This window comes from Eubalaena glacialis, chromosome 3 (genome assembly GCF_028564815.1).
Source record: "Eubalaena glacialis isolate mEubGla1 chromosome 3, mEubGla1.1.hap2.+ XY, whole genome shotgun sequence".
Classification (NCBI taxonomy): Eukaryota; Metazoa; Chordata; class Mammalia; order Artiodactyla; family Balaenidae; genus Eubalaena; species Eubalaena glacialis.
Genome location: NC_083718.1, coordinates 52229026 through 52249186, shown reverse-complemented (window position 1 = coordinate 52249186; position 20161 = coordinate 52229026). Strand labels below are relative to the sequence as shown.

The following is a 20161-nucleotide window of genomic DNA, read 5'->3' as shown; positions in this document are numbered from 1 at the left end:
ATCGTCGTGGCCTCCACCTTCAGGTAGCTTCCAAGGGAAAGCATGAAGCTAGACTACTACATACAAAATAACCAGAGAGAGCAGGGCCATACATATGTATCAGTACTAAACGATACGGTAGAGAATACAAGGGCTATACAGAGTAGCCTGGGGATCAGAAGTCCTAGTTCTGCTTCTGTAATCAACTAGTGTGGAGTATCTTTCAGCAATCACTTAGCGTTTGACCCTTGCTTCTTCATCCATAAAATGAGGGGTTTGTGCAAGATGCTGTGATTCCTCCTAGCTCTATATACTGCAAGATGATGAAAGTTACAGTATTCATGTTAGATGAATGGGAAATAGTGATTGGTTAGCTGGAGGGGACGGGAGACTCATGGAAATGCAGTAAATGGTGGTAACCAGATTGACCCCCAAGGACTGTAGGATAGAGCCGAGAACCAGCTGGGGACTGGTTGAAGACCTGTTGCCCTGGTGTCATCAGCACAGTCTTTCTAGAATACAGTGGACCCTACACAAAGCTCTCACAGTGCAGAGGATCTGTCAAGCCTTGTGTACCCTTTGTCCCTGGGCCTCAAAGGAAGGGTCTTCTGAGACTCATGTCTTCTCTCATTCTCTGAGCTCTTTCTGGTGCTTGACTTTCTTGCAAAAATACATTCAGTCTCTGGTCAGCCCGCCGTGTAGAACGGGTAAAAGGGTGATGTGTGTTAGCTGATCATCATAGGAAGCATCCTCTTTAAGTGGCCTACTTTGGCCAGCCTGCATATGGCAGCATCAGAACAACACACTCGCCTTTTCCCAGAGCAGTGCAGCATCCTGGCCTGGATGGCTCACTTATGGTCAACTGTCCGGCTTCCCATTGGCCCCAGGAACGTCAGCCTCCTCAGCACCCTGCTGCAGTCGCCGGGCAGGAGGACCTCCTCTTTGGCTTTTTTTTTTTTCCACTGTATGTTTTCTCTGACCATGAAAACAAACAAAACAAGAACCACTTAGTTACTGCAGAAAAGTTGCAAAGTATAGGAAAAATATAAAAAGATTTTTAAACAAAATCACTAATTTCTACCCCCCCCCATTTATCATAAAATCCACATATGACCCTGAACCATATAACTAACCTATACAGTTTTATTTGGGGAAAATTTTAAACCCTCTATTGTAGAAATTTTCAAGCATACACACAAGTAGAGAGAATAGAATATTGAGCCCCTGTGTAACCCAAACCCAGCTTCAACAGTTACAAGATCTTGAAAGGATCTCTCATCTCCATTTTGGGCTTCCGGGCCAGGGCTCAGAAAGGGAGGTGACAATAAGCCTCACATAACAATGATATTGGAATTATTAGGATTTAACCAAAGAGTTTTTAGGCACAGCAGGGCTCCGAGCTCTGTGGGTTTTGAGGCTCTCACTTGCGTGGACAACGTCATGGCAGCCTTCCTGGTCAGATGTGGCACTGCTCCTCCTCCCTCACTTTGATATTTATTCTTGAGTCTTCTTCCCAGGCATGTGGATGGATTTTCACGGACACATCAATACCTGTCTGCCCAGCACCAGTGGTGATCACTGCCCACATCCAAAATGAGGCAGTGCTTACTGGTCCATGATGCTGAGCAGAGCTTGCAAGGGTGGTCTCATTGGAATCATGCTACTGCCTGTGGACCAGGGTGGGAGAGGTGTTATTTTCTGGTTCTCCTCTTTGGCTGACTGGTCCTGCTCTGTTTTTCCACTAGTCAGAGAAGGGGAAGAATAGGTGGTGAAATGCCCAATAGGAAGTCCTCCTGGAGGTGCTTTGCAGATGGGCTAAGGCACTGCTGCATCAGTGATGGTCACTGGCAGTCCAGGCAAGTGGAGAAAGTGGCTGCTGGCCATCAAGTCCGGGGGCGTTTGGGAGGACCAGAATGCGTGGAGAGTCTTGATTACTTATCACAGGCCCCTGGCTAAGCCAGATGCTGCCTTTGGAGCTTGTTTGTGTGGGGAGACTTAGCATATTCATTAGATATGCTCAGGGATCTGAGACGTAACTAAATGCCCTGCCTCCAGGACTGACAGGTTCTGCCTCCTTGCTGGGTGGCAGCAGGTGGCTGTGTTGCACTCGGGGCTCTCTGTCCTCACTCTTTTCACCTGCTCCCCCCACCCTTCTTTCCTGCCTGGGGACTGGGAAGACAGCTTTCATGTTCTGCCTGCCAGATCCTAGTGTTGGCTTTCTTCTTTATTGTGGTTCTCCCCTAGAAGGTGGTGACAGTATGGGTAGGATTGCTTTTAAGAGATTTGGAACCAAACGAGATATGGAGAGTCAAGTGTCCTCAAGAAGTTGACCCACTGTGGTTCTAGATCAGGACCCCTACACTTTGCTTGCCTGGACCTTGGTTTCCTCTTCTACCAACTGATGGGTTGGATAGTGTGTTCTCATAATCTTCCAAGACTGTGGCTAGCATTCCTGGTATACAAGAAACCAGATCGCATGATCCACAGGCTTTACTTGCCCAGTGGTTGTAGGGTATGCTGGGCATTGTGTCCTTTCGCTAAAATGTGGGTGTGGTCAAAGGGCAGTGACTCTGCCCTTAGAAACACCATCCACCATCTATCTGTGTGACTCAGGGGCAGAATGTTACCTGCTTTGTAAGGCTGGTCAAAACCCTGATGAGAAAGGGATTTAATGCCTTAAGTCAGATTCCCTATAAACTGTCTCTGGGACAGAGATTTTTCTGGCAGTGATTTATTTATGGACTGCTTTCGGGAGAAGCCTGTACCAATAGGAGGGAAGTAGAATAAGTCAGGAGAAAATGCTAGACAAAGGTGTGGTTGCAGCCATTTTAGCCTCAGTCTGATCCCCCAGGCGGCTCCACAGTGAGTTGCACCACAGAAGTTGTCCCATGCAGAGGTGAAGGGGCTGGGCCCTTGACACCCCTGCGTCAGTGAGTTATTGGTTCCAGGTCACTGCCCCCCATGGACAGGCATAAACTCCCAGATGAAGAGGGTCTGTCAGCCAGGGGCCAACTTCTCAGGTGGATCCAGGTGTGAGCCGTTAGCAGCCAACACTCAGAGCTGCTGGGGTGGGAGGGGGGTGGGTACACCTGCTGGTAAAGGAGATCTGATGGGGGCAGCACAGAATCTGCCACATCCAGGCTGCTGAGAGCCGGACAGGGAGGGGGGCTAGGAGGCATGGTATGAGGGGGCTATTCTGAATATAAGTCCCTGAGCAAAGAGGGAACGGGGATGGCTCAGGACATGCAGGGAAATGCTCAGATGTGATTTTCCAATTAGGCCAACGTAACTGATGGTTATAGAAGTCAGGAGAACGTTACATTTGAGGGGAGGGAGATGGTGCCTAGGAGGGGTGTGAGGGAAGCCCTGGGGTTATCTGGGTGCAGGCTGCACGGTTATGTACGCTTTGAAAAAATCTGCTAAGAGTGCCCTTATGATTCATGTATGTTTCAGTACAACATCCACACGGGGGCCCGGGGGCTGCTATCGCAGGAAGGCAGGAGTTCATTCCCAGAGAGCATTCCCTGCCCTCATTTTTCTTCTCACGTGTCCCCTACCTCTTGACACTTCTGAATCTCTTTTTTTTTTAAATTGAAGTGTAGTTGATTTACAATGTTGTGTTGGTTTCAGGTGCATAGCACAGCGATTCAGTTACATATACATATATATATCCATTCTTTTTCAGATTCTTTTCCCTCACAGGCCATCACAAAACATTGAGTAGAGTTCCCTGTGCTCTACAGTAGGTCCCTGTTGGTTATCTATTTTATATATAGTAGTGTGTCTATGGTAATCCCAAACTCCTAATTTATCCCTCCCCACGCCCCTTTCCCCTTTGGTAACCGTAAGTTTGTTTTTTATGACTGTGTTTTTTATGACTTCTTAATCTTAACCTTCTCCTCCTCTTTCTTTCACCTCCATGATAAACCTTTTCTCTGCCTTTCTGACCTCTGCTGCCTCCTGCCAAGGTAGTTTCTTAGACTGTCATGTGACTCTTTACTCTGAAAGCTTCAGCAAATCCTTTCCTGACCCCCTGGACCAGATCAGACGCACCTGTGGGTCAGCTCCCTGGTGGTCCCTTCATCACACTCATCTCGGTTTAAAGCCGCACAGTATGTGTGAGCTCACTTATTTAATGTGGGTCTCCCCATTATACTAGGTCATGAAGGCCAGGACCTGAGACTGTTTTGTTCATCATTTATCCCCAGTACCTAGGAGAATATCTGTTGCCTAGTACATGGTCCACAAATTTGTTGAACAAAATATGGCCTTTAGGCTCTGAGACATGCACTCCGAGTCCCAAGTCCCTTGGGATGAAAAGGAGCTGTACACTTGGTGCTGGAATGAAGTGAGGGGCCCAGGCCAGGCAAGTCAGCTGGGCAGTGCCGGATGCCCAGGCATCATACCCTCAGGGAAGGTGGTAAGCAGTTGAATCGTCCTTGGCCTCCTCATTATATTTTTGTGTTAGCCTGTGAGAAGACCCACCAAAAAGGAACATTGTTAACTTTATTTCCTCCACCTCTTGCCCTCTCTGAATTTTCTCTCCCCGGGATGGTCTGCAGAGGCCTTGGACAGATGCTTTTGCTGAGACGAATGGCCTGGCCTCTTTGACAGCCCAGAGTGGCTGCTCCAGCCCTCCCTTGACCTGAGCTCACTTGGCAGTTCCAAAGCTCTCTCTTTGAGGCAGAGCCTCTAGGCCAGCAGTTCTCAACTGGAAGCCGTTTTTGCCCCCAAGCATTTTGGCAGTTCTGGAGCCACTTTTGGTTGTCACAACTAGGGGAGTGCTGTTGGCATCCAATGGGTGGAAGCCAGGGATCTGCAAATGCACCATACAGGACAGCTCCCACAGCAAAGAATTATCCTGCCCACAATGCCGATGGTGCCCAGGCTGAGAAAGCCTGCGGCAGGCCAGGCCAGGGCTTGCCAGCGGGTGCCACCTCCAGCCTGGGAAGCAGGTGTACCTGAGAGACCATTTTTTTTTTCCCCTGAAAGGACCCTGGAATAAGTATCCTCATTTTTTTCCCAGTTCCAATTCACTCAGCCTCCCCACTCAGGTATATGTCATTCAGCCTCCCTGGTCAGAGCTGCTCTGTGAGAGGCATGGACGTCCAAGAGGAGGCCCTTCAGCCTGTTTTCTGCAGAGCCTTGTGGAACCCTGATGGAGACCTGCTTCCAAGGATGGGGGCTAGCACTGCCTTTACAGCCCAGGCCAGGACTGGGCAGGGACCCCCTGCCTCTTGTCATCTCCATCCCCATCTTTCTTTCCAATCCTGCTCCTCCCACCCCTGCCTTCCACCATCTCCCCCATCACCCAGAGATTAATGTGATAATTGCCATGTGTGCCTGTTTACGCAGGGAGTGGGTGCACTCACCACCCCCAGTCAGGCAGGTTCCCAAAGGAACACATTCCCACTGTGTCAGGCCTGGTACCCGCTGAGCACTCCCTGTGCAGGGTGGGCCGCCACCCCCGACTACTTTCTCTGTCATCAGCCCCATCCTGCGCACGTGTGCGCGTGTGTGTGTGTCACTCAGGGAATCAGCAGGTGAGAGGGATGGAGGGCAGCCTGCTTGCCAAGTCTAGGGGCTTGACTGGGTCGGTGGGAGGAGAATCAGCATCTTAAATAAGAGGACGTTGCCCCGAAGAAAAGCGCTCTTATGTACTGCCTGCCACAGAGTAGGTGTTCCATGAATGATGGGGAGGAGGAAGCTGGTACTCTGCGTGCAGCCGTCTTTGCAGGGAGGGGCTGGTTTACACTTTAGCTGCTCCACAATAGCGGTCTGGGCAGGGAAGGGTCCACTCTTCTGGGGCCAGAATCCAGTGGACCATGTTTGGAAAGCTGTAGGTCTCCTTCCCCGGGATCTTGCAAAGTGTACTTAGCACAGCTGTCTCCTGGCCCTGAAGGAAGAGTTGCTAGGGAGAATGAAGTGTGATGCCTCCGCAGGCAAGGTGCTTGGGAGAGTCACAGAAGCAGGGGGTACAGGGGAGAGAGAAGGAAAGGGAGAGCTTCTCCCTCTCACACAGGCAGCCCCTCCTCTCTCCCGTCTCCTGCTGTGTCACAGACACACATGCCCCCCCCCCCCGAGGGAACACAGTCACAACTCTGGGGTTGAACTGGTTCCTTTCTGCTTGGCACTCCTGAGTCCCACCTCATATGGTATCAGGGCACTTGCTGCCTTCAGAGTTGTCGATTACTTTCTTCTTTTTTCATCTCAAAAGACACTTCAGTAGTTGTCTATCCTACACTGGACAGTTTTAAGGTTTTAATAATGATGAATCAGAAGGAGATTGATGCTCTAATCAGCATCAGAAAGAACCTTGCCATTTTGGAGGAGGGAAGCGTGAAGTCCTAGGCTTGCCCACTTCCTGCTGAGGTTTGTTCACCTGTCCTGGTGGCCTTGTCATTGATCCACTGACAGGCATGGGAGGTGAGGGTGTGAGGCCACCTGGAGAGGAGGAGCGGGAGGGGCCGAGGGAAGAGGAAGCCGGAGGGAGAGGCGAAGGTGTAGAGGGGGTACGGCAAGTCTATTAAAAGGTTTGTGAATAATCTCGGGGAGCTGTCAAGCTGCTTTCTCCAGAAGAACCTTTTAAGCTGTCAGTCATCCTTAATAACCCCCTAGGGTTATTAACCCCCTAGCCACTGGCCCTGGGGTCCTCCCAGATATTCTTTTTCTTCTCCTCTTCCCTTTCTCCTCTCTTCTTCTCATCCAACAGGCCCCAGTACCATGGTGGATGACTTTTTTTTTTTTTTTCTTTTAAAGCAATTCAGACAAAGCTTGGGGAGAATATCAGAATGAATTTCGTTTGGCATATTTTAAACACGAGAATCATCTTACTCAAATTATGGTCATTTATTGATTGGTTGAGCATCTGTGTGTGCCAAACACTTTGTCAGATGCCAGATACAGAAATGAGCAGACAGTGAAGGCTCTTGCCTTAATGCAGGTTAAAGTGAAACCAAAACATTCTCACAGCACACTGAGTAAAAGGACACTCTTCATCAGCAGTATTTTAGAAAATTGGGACGCACATTCCAGACTCTGGGCCTGTGAGGGAAGTTCTTCTCTCCCTGTATTTCACAGGCTGTACTTCCTGATATGTTAATAGATTGCCGTTGAAAAGGAGGTTTTGTAATCAAGGAAGTGTAGGAAATGATGGAGGCAATAAAGTTAATAATGTTCCTTTTTGGTGGGTCTTCTCACAGGCTGACACGAAAATATAATCTGCTGTGTTTCCCCAGTTTCTTTGGTTCCAGAAGCTCATTTTCCACAGAACACATGAACATCTTACAGATCGCTAGCAATGAGAAGAACACAATTTGGGAATTGTTCTTCACTGTACAGCATCTCTGGCAAATAGTCACCCAACTGAAATTGCTCTAGCCATCCTCAAAACGTAGCACAGTCACTCCTGGGACCAAAAACAGATTAAAAGTCACAATTTCATCATTGCCATTGCTGACACCAACTGATGTTTATTGGCAACTGAGCCCTGATCTGGGTGCTGGGAGCAGACTCAGTTCTTGCTGCCAAAGAACGCTAAGGGTGGGGCTGACTGTCTAAGCCATGGAGTGAATGAAACTTGTTGATCTGGAGCACCACCGGTGAACCATCAGCGCTAACCAGTCTTCACAAAATGTTGCATTTATAGTCACGGATAAAGATAGAGCTAGTTATACAAAGATCATTCAGTCCATCCTGAAGCTCACAGGAAGAAGCATGTCTCAATTATCTCAGAAAAAATAGCTTCCTATGTCCATTAAAACCCCCTGTGGCCCTTGGCATCTAGTTCTTCTGCATCTTCCTTCTGATATCAGGAGAAATTTTCTCTGCGGTCTGACCCGAATCTTCCCTGCTTACATTTGACTGACCAGACCTGGTTGAACCAAAGAGCCTAGATCTTATACACTGAAATTGGCAGGTCTCTGCTTTTGTTCATACAGTTCAGAAGGTGTTTGTTTGTTTTTAACTTTTATTCTGCTTCATCTGCAAACGTATCTCTCTGAACAGCATAGGGGCAAGACAAAAAGACACGAGCTTGGTGAAAGAGGTTGCCTTAGGAGCTATTTTTTAATGGAAAAATCTACTGTACAGTGATAACTGCCATGATCAGTGGGAGGCTATATTTTATAGACTGACATATTTGAATGGGAGGCAGAAGGAAAATGAGATAATTTGGGGAAAAACAAGATAGAATGTCATAGAAGTCCATGGGAAGCAGGAAGACAATGAATCAAAATATGTTTGCAAAGTTAGTAGTGAGAGGGAGAAAAAGGTAAATCACGAGGATAAGAAACACTTTGCAATAGAAATTCCGAGCTCAGATCTTCATTTTACTAATTTAGCATGCGAATTTTAGGCATGGCATTTGATTTGGATGGCCTTGTTTCTCCAGTGAATTGGGAATAAAATATCTTTCCAGAAACTTTTGAGTTTCAGGCAGGTATTAAAGTTTGTGTGTGAGGGCTGGAGTGGGATTGGGGGGATTTCAAAGCCCTGTATATGTAAAATGCAATTCAGGTGGACTTGTTAGGAAGATTTGGGGTTGATATCATGAGGAGAGAGAGTCAAGGCAAAGCTTAGTTGAGAGGTCCATGTGTTAGGACTTTTCAGAATTCTCCAAAACTGTTTAAAGGTCCTTAATGAGACATCCTACTGAGAGTTGCTTTACGTTTTTTTTTTTTTTTTGGCTAAGACATGTGGTATAATCCTCCCTCAGCCCCCTACCATTCAAGGGCCTTGCATCTCACTTGTGGTATAAGAATCCAGAATATGGGTTTCCATGCAGTTTTTAGTTCACTGTGTGTTCACATTAGAGAGAGAGCAAGGGATCACTCTTCAAATCTAGATTTATTCCTTCTTTTACCAGAGCCTTCCCAGGGCCAAGCCTGATCTAGCTCTGTACTATTGGACTATGATGGAAGAAGGAAAGCCAGAGCCCAGGGTCACGCGCTGAACAAGATGTGGATGATATTAATCTCTCCCAAGCAACGTGTCAAGGTGTTTGCCAGCATCCCTGGAATAAAGTGATGGACACAGCCTGCCTCTGTCTTTTGAGAACGTGCCCAGTTTAGAGTACAAAGGCTTAGAACTCACATCACCAAACACTGTAAAACCAGTGATTATTTGCATGATCTTAGAAAAGTATTTTACCTTTCTGGGTTCAGTTACCTGCTGAGTGAGGGTGTTAGACCATTCCAATTCAGGATGTTATGTGTGGCTGACACGGTGCCCTTCACAATATACATGGAGAACATGAGTTAATATACAACCACATTAAATTGGGAGTGAAGTGGGGCAGTGTTTAACCGTATTGCACTGTGCTTTTTCATCACCCTATATGTGCTGCAGGAATGGAGGCCTTCACCTGGCGGATGGTTCTGATGAAGTATTAAGGAACCATTTTTCTTCCTTTCAGACCAATGATGCCTTAGGAGCCACCTGGAATTGGCTGTACTTCATCCCCCTGATCATCATTGGATCCTTCTTTGTTCTCAACCTCGTCCTGGGAGTGCTTTCTGGGTAAGCCAAATGTTTCTCTCTCCTCTTCTTTCTAATGATAAACTAGTGCTCCTGACTCCTTGCAGATTCATTCATGTAACCTTCATCAACTGGGCAGCCCCTATGTGCCAAAAGCTGTTCTAGATTCTGGGAATGCAGTCATGAACCATCGTTTTAATCATCTTTAGTATTCTTAGGAATTAAAAAATCTTTAGACTGGTACAACCTTGAACATGGTAGCTAATGAGAGTCCATTTATCCATCCATCCTTTCATTCTGTCACTCAACAGAGACCTTCTGTGTCAAACACTGTGCTGGTTGATAGACATATAATGTTTAATAAGAAACAGGCTTTACCCTCAAAAGGTTCTTACTCTATTGTGTATTGGACATCAAATTCCATATTTGTGGCTTGAATTAGTATACATCAGTTAACAAGTACTGAATGTTCAGTGCCATTGCAAAGAGCACATAAAGTGTAAGGCACGGTTTCTGCCTTTAAGAAACTTAGGTTTTGCTGAGAAGACAACACAAACACTTGAAACAGTTAGGGAACAGGAGTTCTTTTACTGACTAATATAAGATACAGTTCATTTGTTTTGGGGAAGGGACAAATCTATATAGTCCGAAGCTATCAGAAATGGTTTCAGAAAGGACTGGGATTTTGCTTGGGGTACAAAATATGTAATAGAATAAAATAGAATATATGGGAGTGAATATTCCAGGAAGTTGAGCACCACACCATAAGCAAACATGAAGAAATGGGATTCGTCATGGAGAGTGAGGAGACTAGAATGCAACCAGATTTAACTTGAGTGGAAATTTCATTTGGGAATTGAAAGGATGAAATAGGAGGGCTAAAACAGGGCCTTAGAGAGTCTTTCATTTTTCTAAGCAAAACTGAACATAATCTCTTGTCTGAATGGCAGACATTCTTGAAATGGAAATTTATAAGGTGGTCCTTCTCTTTAAACGTGGCAGATTGAACCAAGTTGGACATCTCTTATAAGTCCACTAACACAGGAAGTAAATATTGAAAAGGACACAGTGACAAAGAGAACAGGAGAGGGTATGAAAACAGATGAGAGATGTCAACAGAACTTTTGAAGACAGTAAATGGTAACTAATCTAGTGGCACGAAAGCTGAGGTTACACTGCCTCCAGCGAGGAATGCCAAGAAAAAAGCAAAATGAGAGCCCTAGAAAGGCTCAGGAATTGAGGCACCAGGTATATCTAAAAGCTGGGGTATGGGGGTGGTTCTAGAACAAGAGGATTTTTCCCAGTTCCTAGATGCATTCTCCCCTGTACCTTAGGTCTCTTCCCCCAGACACTGCTCACAGGTGCCTGTCCCACCCAACCCCCCGCCCCCAGCCAAAGTTAGAAGACTTCCTCTCTGAGGAGGCTGAATCAGAGAAGCGTGGAATAGTAACATCAGGGTGGGGTTGATATTCTGTACTGAAAACGAGAGTGTTACATGAAAGTCCACAAACTGAATGTCATGCTCCCAGCCCACTTCTACTGCTTGGCTCTCAAAAATGTAGCAATGTGGCAGAGTTCACAGCCTTCCTCTATGGGGGAACTACCCATCTGAAGAGAAAAGACCTCTGTATCCTGGTATTTGAGGGTAATCAGAGAAATGGTCCCACCCCTCACCTTCAGGGAGGCTCACCATATTAGTTTCCTGAGGCTGCCCCAACAAATTACCACAAGCTAGGTGGCTTAAAAGTGTGAGAGAAATTGTCTCATAGTTCTGGAGGCTAGAGGTCCAAAATCTGGCAGGGCCATGCTACCTCCAAGGGCTCTACAGGAGAATGTCTTTGCTTCCTCTTCCAGCCTCTGGTGGCTCCAGGCATTCCTTGGCTGTGGCTGTGTCACTCCAGTCTCTGCCTCCATGGTCAAGTTGCCTCCTTCTCTTCTGTCTAGAATCTCCCTTTGACTCTCTCTTATGAGGACACTTGACATTGTATTTAGGGTCACCTGGATAATCCAGGATGACCTCTTCATCTCAAGATCCATAACTTAATTACATCTGCAAAGATCCTTTTTCCAAATACGGGGACATTCACAGGTGCCAGGAATTAGGATGTGGACCTATCTTTGGGGGAGGGGGGCACCAGTCAAACTACTACACTCAGCATTCTACAAGCCCCAACCATTCCTGCAGGAGTTTCCAGTAAGCCTTTTGTGCTTTGCCCTTAAATATAAACACACAGCTAGGGGTCATCAGCATTCAAGGAAAAGGTCCAACACAAAAGACAAAATCAAAATAATAAATAGGAAAAAAGAACTTGAGGGAACATGAATAATGCAGGGAGCGGAAGATAACTTTTTAAAAGTATAATTGATATCAACAGAGATAGAAGAGAAATTATTTTATCCACAAGGCAGCAGATTGCTATAAAAAAAAAGAGAACATTTAGCAGTTAAAAAGAGCTCTTGGAAATTAATGTAAAATAATTAGTGTAAAATTTATATTAATGTAAAAATATTAAAATGTAATAAAAATAAATAGTAAACAGTTGGATTATAAAGTTGATGAAATCACCCAGAAAGTAGAACAGAAATCAGAAAATTAGAGGATTGGTTCAACATTGAACTAATAAGAATTCCATAAAGAAAATAGGGAAATGGAGAGGAAGAAATTAACAAAGAAAAATACCAAAAATGTTCTCAAAACTAATAAACTCATACTGCCAGATTAAAAGATCTGTTGAGACACGTGCAAGGATATTCTTTCTAGCATTAGTTTTTGATGGTGGGGGCTTGGAGAAAACCTGGGTATCTATAACTAGGAGAGTAGTTAGGTATCTGTTGGATGACATACTATGTGCCAGTCAGGAGCAATAAAGACCATGTACACATTAAAAACAGAGTTTAGTGAAAACAAGAAGGAAACAGTATAATACCAAACACATAAATTTAAAAATACATGTACACATAATATACAGTTTGTAAAAATTCATTCAAATAAAAAGTATACATTGAATATATTGTAACGGTTGTTTGTATGGCAAGGAGATGGGAGGTGGGTGTGGAGAAAAAAGGGAGCAAGTGAATTAATAATAAAAATGCCAACTGAGCACTCAACACAACAGTTGAGAAGAGACTACACCAAGACAAATCATGACATTTCAGAGCATCTGAGTAAAATAATATTCTGGAAGCTTCTGGTGCTTAGTAAGGAGATGACTTTTATCTATAAAGAATCAGGAATTAGGATGGCTTTGGACATATCCATGACATTGAAAGTTAGAAACCAATAGAGAAGTTCCTAAAAAATTTTTTGGAAAACAATTTCCAAGATAGAATGCTTATACCTAGCCAAAATAGCAATTATTTGTGAGGATGGAATAGCAATATTTGAGACACTTTCTCTGAAGAAGTTACTGGAGAATGTGAGTCACTAAAAATAAAGAATTAATTGAAGAAAGAGAAGGACCCGAGACTCATGGAAACAAGGGATTCATTAGAGAGAAGGAAAGGAGATTTCCAGAATGATGATGAAGGGAACTTTAGGATAATACCTGTCAGAAGGCCTAGTGAGCAGCAAGTTCAGATTTGAGTAGGATGACAGAGGGCTCTAAAAATATGTTTAAGAAAAAAATGAAATTAATGTTTCCCAGTGTGTATTATTCTACCTACAAGAGTTTAATTTTTTCTAAAACTATGTATATGAATATATAAATATTTGTATGTATTTGCACACACACACCAATCTAAGCAATTAATTCCACAAAATACAGAAGTGTTACCGCTAAAGGAATATAAGCAAAGTAAGTACTCCATACCGCTCAGCTGTCAATCAGACGTACATTGTTCACACTGGATTTTGAGATAGCCCCTATGGTGCTATAATTACCTTAAGAGGATGGGGGAAAATAAGGATGGGGGAGGGGAAGGGAATGTCAAAGACTAAAATCTTAGGTTCCACAGTGGGGAAGTCCTTAAGTGATATCTAAAACTGAAATATCAAGAAAGAACAGTTGTGTAAGTATAATATTTATAAAATTGGAAATGAATACTAGAAGAACCAGGTAAGAGAGTTGTAAGTGGTTGCCTTGGGGAGTCAGATTCAGGGGTGAGAAGGGGTGAGGCAGTGGGCTGCTATTTTTTCATTACAAGCTTTAAAAAATTTTGACTTTAAAACTCAACATGCATGACTTGGAGAAAAATAGAAATTGAATTTTAAAATTACTGCACACACAAAAGAAGTGTAGGATGAAAGGAGTGTATATGACTATTCATCTAGCATTGTGGGGGGAGGATTGGCCTAGAGAGAGACCAGATACAGGAGGATTAAGGAGGAAACAGCCATATTAGTCAACTCTGTGGTACTAAGAGCCTTGGGGGACTTGTGAAATGGTTATGAAGGAAAGACAAGAGACAGTGTGAAGAAGTCCTTAATAGTGTGTATCTTGAGTGGAGAGTCATGAGACATAATGCGATTTCTTATGTATGTACTCATTCAGTGAGCATTTATTGACATCCTTTATGCTCAATAGGTAATTCTCTCCACATAGCCTATAGCTACAACTCACCTGCTCTACCTCAATGACTGCCCAGGAGGGACCTGACCATGGACTTCTTTCTTCTTGTATTTCTACTGAGGGGATAATCTCTTGTTTGTATAATCTTATCCGACATTCTTTGTCCTTACTTGTCCATGTTTTAGTTGAGAAAATTCAAGTCAGATTCTCACTATTGAATAACAGGTCATTGATGTTCCAGATAAGGTTCCAGTGTGGGTTGAGGATGTGTCATAACAGAGCTGGAAATGGGACAGAGCACTGCCCTGAAACACAATTCCTGTCTGACCGTGTCCACTCTGATGGACTAGCTCTAGTGTGGAATTGCATCTTTGAATTCTCCTACATCCTTCTCTGGGTGGGAAAGCATGGGAGGTTGGGAGAAATGTGAGCTTGGGCATCTGACAGTCACGGGTGAGATCCTAACCCTGCCGCTTGTTAGCATTGTGCATTTGGACAAGTTACTCTGAGCCTGCTTCCTCCTCTGTGAAATGGGATAGCCATATCCCTCTCCCAGGCAGAAGCCTAGCCCAGGTCTGGCATGGAGTAGCCGTCAGCTCTTACACCCTTTGATATTATCGATGTTCATTTTCTCTACCTGTTAGGTGCAGGTGGCTATCATCTGAGTAGCAGCCTATGATGTTGGGCTTGAACCTGCCGCGAGGCCATCAGTTCCTCTCTGACCAGGAGGCGACCTCCTCAGGTTGGGAGATGAAACAGAACTGCATGGCATATGCCTCCTTAGCACTTCTGGAGAAGCCTAGGAAGTGACAGCAGCAGCTGGGAACAGCTGGTGTGAATAAATTCCAACATTTAAAAGAGTGTTAACAACAGGGGCCTTACAGGCTGGGGCTGGAATACTTCTGTCCTGGTTTCTTTTTCTCGTTCTGATGTTCAACATGTATTGGGTTTCACTGGTGTCTGCAGAGGGTTCGGCAGCAGCTAGTTCTGTGTACAGGGTTGGGGGTGGAGCATGGGCTCTCTCTCCTGCTTTGTCTGGTTCTCACATGCCCCTGGAGGGGATGGAGGCGTTCTCCTTCGGGTAAGAGGTTGCTTGGGAGTTACACTCATAAGCCAGGGAAAAGCTCTGAAGGTTTTATCTCTGGGATACATGTTCCCAGTGACCTGCAGGCAGTTTGAACGTTAGGTACCGAGGTTTCCTAAAGCAGGGAGAAGGCAATGGAAGGAGGAACCCCTCTGTTGGGCAAGTGAAGAAGAGTCCAGTGAGTGGGGGCAGGCAGCCCACACAGGTGCTTATGGCCCACCAAGTGTGGAAGTGGTGGATGCACCTGTCCCAGGGGCATGGGCCTAGGTGGGAGGAGGGCTCAGAGGTATATTTGTCAGTTTCAGTGTATTTAAACAGGAAGTGTGGATAGAAGCTTTGTCGCATTTTTACTTGTCTCAGAGGAAATGGGATTTGATGAAAACCATTAGTTTAGGCTTGAAGAGAAGCAGAGCTTCCTGTCTCCATGGAAACAAACCAGGGCTGCTTAAGCACATCCTGAAGTGCAGTCAGGGGCTACAGGGCAGAAGGCTCACGCAAACAAAAAATGACCCTTATCCCATCGCCTCTACTCTCTGCTCCCAGGGCTTCTGGAGAGAGGGAGGTAGGCTTGGGGGAGCAGCTGTGCTGTCTCCAAACCAGGGCAGGGACAGCCAAGCCAGGGATTGTTTACGCATGCACACAGGGAGCATGTATGTAAAGCATGTCATAGTTTTCAGAGCACCTTTGCTTAGGTAGACACTATCTTTATTTACAGATGGGAAGAGGGCAGTTTAGAGGTGCTAACCCCCAAGTAGTTACTGGCAGAGGTGTGGCCAGAGGTAATAATTTCCCACCTTCTGGTTAGGGGCTTGTTTTAATACACCTACACCAGGTGGCCTCCATCCAGGAATACTGGCACCCAGTGTGGCACAACTAGAGCAAGTTGGCCAGTGGTTAACCTAGAATATCATCCTGACCATACAGATGTTGGTACGAGTTTTAATCTGTACCTACATTGAAGCACATACTTATTCTCATACACTGGTCTTCAGTACACAATGTGAGCTGGTACATACAAGGTAGAAGATGCCAAGGCCCACTGTCCAGGTCCTGTTGCCCTCAAGACTAATGGGGAGTGGTGGACTCTCCGTATAAGAGGAAGAATTCTTCTGTTTGTATCTCTTGAATGAGTGGAGTGGCTCCCATTACTGGCAAGATGACTGTGGTCTCTGTCTTGCCACCAACTCCTTTGCTGGGTAGGTTTGACGATTCAATGCAATTCAGCAAAAGCTGATTGTGTGGCTACTATGCTTAAGACACGCGCTAGACTCTGAGATTACAAAGATGAGTAAAACAGATTGTAGACTAATTAAGGAAATCATTCAAAATACATGTAATGGTGTCTAAATTCAATAGATCCAGAATTCTAGCCCTATCAAAAGTTAAATTTTCATATGTCATGTATTTTGGGCACCTACTATCTTGTGAAGCATTGCTGAGAATACAAAGGTGAGTAGGACCTAAGTCCTGTCCACAGGGAAGAGGCTAACGAATGTACCTTCAATATTAAATGTTGGATCTCCTGAGTCACCTGCCATTGCTTCCCTCTGGATGTTAGGAAGCGGCACCTGAGCATTTCCCAGGCCTGACTTGAGATAGGAATGGCTGGTGGTCTTAAGAAGGAAATTGTTCATGCCCAGATCAGTGGTCCAGATGAGCACTCTGAGGGGTTGGTGGGTATCAGTTTGGCCTGTGTGTGATCTTTCCGAGGCAGACTGACATCGAAGGAGACTGGCTAAGATAAGCGTGTGCATGAACCACACGGTAATTCTCCTGCCAGGATTCCAACACTGGAATTAACTGGGAGAAATTCAATGAGCAGTTCCTGAGTGCTTGCTATATGTCACTTGCTCCTAGGGCTGGGAATGAGATCAGACTGGGACAGAGAGCTGCTACCCTCAGGGAGCTTGTAATCTAGGTGGAGAGGTAGAGAGATAGCACAGGGTGAGCCTTTATATTAGATGGGGGCAAGGATCAGGCAGGGCCACCTGAAGAAGGTGACATTGATGCATTCTTTTGAAGAATGAGTAATGGCCAGCAAGAAGAAGGGAAGAGGACTTTCCAGCAGGTTGGTAGTCAGGAAGATGTATAATGAGAGGCCATTCTGAGTGACTGGAGTGAAACATATCGGGGGCTGTAGAGGAGGTGAAACTAGAGGCAGAGGCTCATCATGCAGGGCCCGTCCTATGGGCTAAACATGAGTTCAAACCTGACCCCTAGAGCTCGTGGGGGGGTTCTCAAACTTAGCGGGGAAGACAGCCAGTTTGCATTTGAAGATGATTACCCTGGAGAAGCGAGATTAGAGGCAGGGAGACATGTTTGGAGCAACAGATGAAGAAAGAAGCAGAGAAGCAGTGAGGCAGAGGGGAGTGGTGATGGAGAAGGTGGACCAGATCCAGGAGGTGTTGGTGGGATGGGATCTGCGTGACTTGGTGACTGTGTGGGTGTGTTTGAGTGTGTACTGGGGGTGGAAATAAGAGGGAAGTGTCTTGGACTACTTCTAGATTTTTAAAAAAATTTTTTTATTGAAGTATAGTTGATTTACAATATCGTGTAAGTTTCAGGTGTGCAGCACAGCATATATATATATATATATATATATATATATATATATATATATACACACACACACACACACACACAAACACACACATGCACACATATATATTCTTTTCCAGATTCTTTTCTCTTATAGGTTATTACATAATATTGAGTATAGTTCCCTGCACTATACAGTAGGTCCTTGTTGATTATTTTACACATAGCAGTGTGTATATGTTAACCCCAGCCTCCTAATTTATCCCTCCCCTAACCCCTCTTTCCCCCTTGGTAATCATAAGTTTGTTTTCTGTCTGTGAGTCTCTTTCATTCTGAATTGAGCCACTAGGTGGCCGAGGGAGAACATAGGACAAAGAGGTTTTGAGGGAAATAGTTTAGGTTTTGTACCTATAGGGTTTGAGAAAGTGTAATGCATTTTACACCTTTGGCTAGTTCACAGCAGTAGTGTAGGGTTTGTTTTAGGTTGATTTTTTTTTTTAAGCTGTAATCTATTGAGACTGTGCTATGCACCAAGCATTGTGCTAATCCCATGGCACACATTGTTTCATTTAATCCTCACCATGACCCTTGAGTTATTACTGTCTTTTATAAATAGGATAGCTGTGATGGGGAGGTTTGGTAATTTGCCTAAGCTCACAAAGCAGCAGGTTCAGAATTTGGATGGAGGTCTGGCTAGACCCAAATACATCTTGCATATAGTTTAAATGTCCTTGTTAAAAGGAATTTATCTGGGATCTAGTATGGCAGAACTCGATGGAAATGAAGGGGCCCTTGGTGGCTGGTGGGACATATAGAACTTTCCAGTCCTGCAGACAGAGATTTCATGCCAAACACCTGTAATGACCAGAGTAGAGTGTTTATAGTTCCCACCTTGACTGGAAGCATGCTACTGGATGAGTTGTGTGCCCACGAGGCTCCCACATAAAGCTATGAGGGTTTGTGGAAAGAGTCTGCATTTCCCCAAGAAGCTGTTTTGTGTATCAGTTGTCAGAGTTGTATCTTAGAGTGTGATAAAAATTATTGGAGGCAGAAGGGACTATAAGTGTAGTTTATTCCTGGCCTCCATGTTATAACTGAAGAAGTCTGACCAGAGAGTGAAGAGACTTCCTGAAGTCATGCGTAGCTATTTAGCGGCAGATCTTGACTAGAACCAAGTCCTCTGGTTCCGTGTTCAGAGTGCTTATTTCCTCTGCACAATGGGGATAGCTTAGTAGTAAAATACAGACTCTGTAGAGAGCGTACCTGGGTTTGAATCCCATGTCCATCACTTGTCATCTGCATGACCTTAGGCAAGTTGCTCCACCTTTCTATACCCTAGATTACCTGACTGCAAACAAGGATTCTAGGATCCACCATGTAGGATTGTTGGGGAAACTAAATCAGATCATTCATGTTAAGTGTTCAGTACCTGGGAGATAGTAAATACTTAATCAGCGTTAGCTCTGAGTAGCAGATTTCTTCTCTCCAGACCTTGGTTTACACCTCAGTAGGTAGGGCTGGGAAAGAGTCATTTTTACTTACCAAGTCCCCCCATTGAGTCAACTAGCATGAACTCGGATGTTTTCAGTTACCACTGGTAGGGCTGACCATCCATGGCACCCTATTCCCTAGAGGGAATAGTAATGATGGATCATTGGACCACACCCCTGTACCTCCGCATGTGGCCATCACCTTGGACACTATACCTCTTACCGTTTCTTAGCAATGCCCTCTGCTCCTGTGGTCTGGAGTAAGCCTTGCCCCCTTAGTTTTCCTTGTTGAATTCCTGCTTATCCCTCATCACCTGTTTCAGCTTTGACTTCCTTCATGAGATCTTTCCAGATCCATACGCCCACTCCCATTCTGCAGTTAGGATTCAAATCTTTCTCCCATATGCTCCTATAGCACTATGTACCTGTCCATTAGAATCTATTACTCAGTATAACATTACACTATTCTGTTATGTCATTTAATAATAATAATAATGCTAAAGAAAACAGCTAACGTTTATTGAAAGCTCGTTATCTGCCTGATAGTATGCTAAATACTTTATACACATTATTTTGATTAAGTTTATAACAGCCTCACGAGTAAGGTAGTATTGTTAACCCCATTTTATAATAAATGAGGAAATGGAGGCTGAGAAAGTTTGAGTCTTGAATATGACTGTTATCAGGGGGCAGAACTCTCCTGTCCCACCCAGGATGCACTGTCTTCCTTGTATTGGAGTTATGAATGTCCCTGTCACCTGTTAGGTTTTCTTTCTTTTTTTTTTTTTTATTGTTTCTTGCCTTTTTTTTTTTTTTATTGTTTCTTGCCTTTTTTTTTTTTTGGCTGCATTGGGTCTTTGTTGCTGCGAGTGGGGGCTACTCTTCGTTGCGGTGCGTGGGCTTCTCATTGCGGTGGCTTCTCTTGTTGCAGAGCACGGGCTCTTGGCGCGTGGGCTTTAGTAGTTGCAGCACTTAGTTGTGGCACGTGGGCTTAGTTGCTCTGTGGCACGTGGGATCTTCCCGGACCAGGGATCGACCCATGTCCCCTGCATTGGCAGGCGGATTCTTAACCACTGAGCCACAGG

At 44.9% G+C, this 20161-nt stretch overlaps 1 protein-coding gene across 3 annotated transcripts in view; it reads left to right on the top strand.

Annotated features, from left to right (window-relative positions):
• CACNA1E (calcium voltage-gated channel subunit alpha1 E) overlaps positions 1–20161 on the top strand; it is a 302414-nt gene that overhangs the window by 146655 nt on the left and 135598 nt on the right. For all 3 annotated transcript variants that reach the window (XM_061185651.1, XM_061185650.1, XM_061185648.1), the window contains exon 7: positions 9395–9498. In XM_061185651.1, the coding sequence (XP_061041634.1) occupies positions 9395–9498 (104 nt within the window). The remainder of the gene's footprint in view (positions 1–9394; positions 9499–20161) is intronic.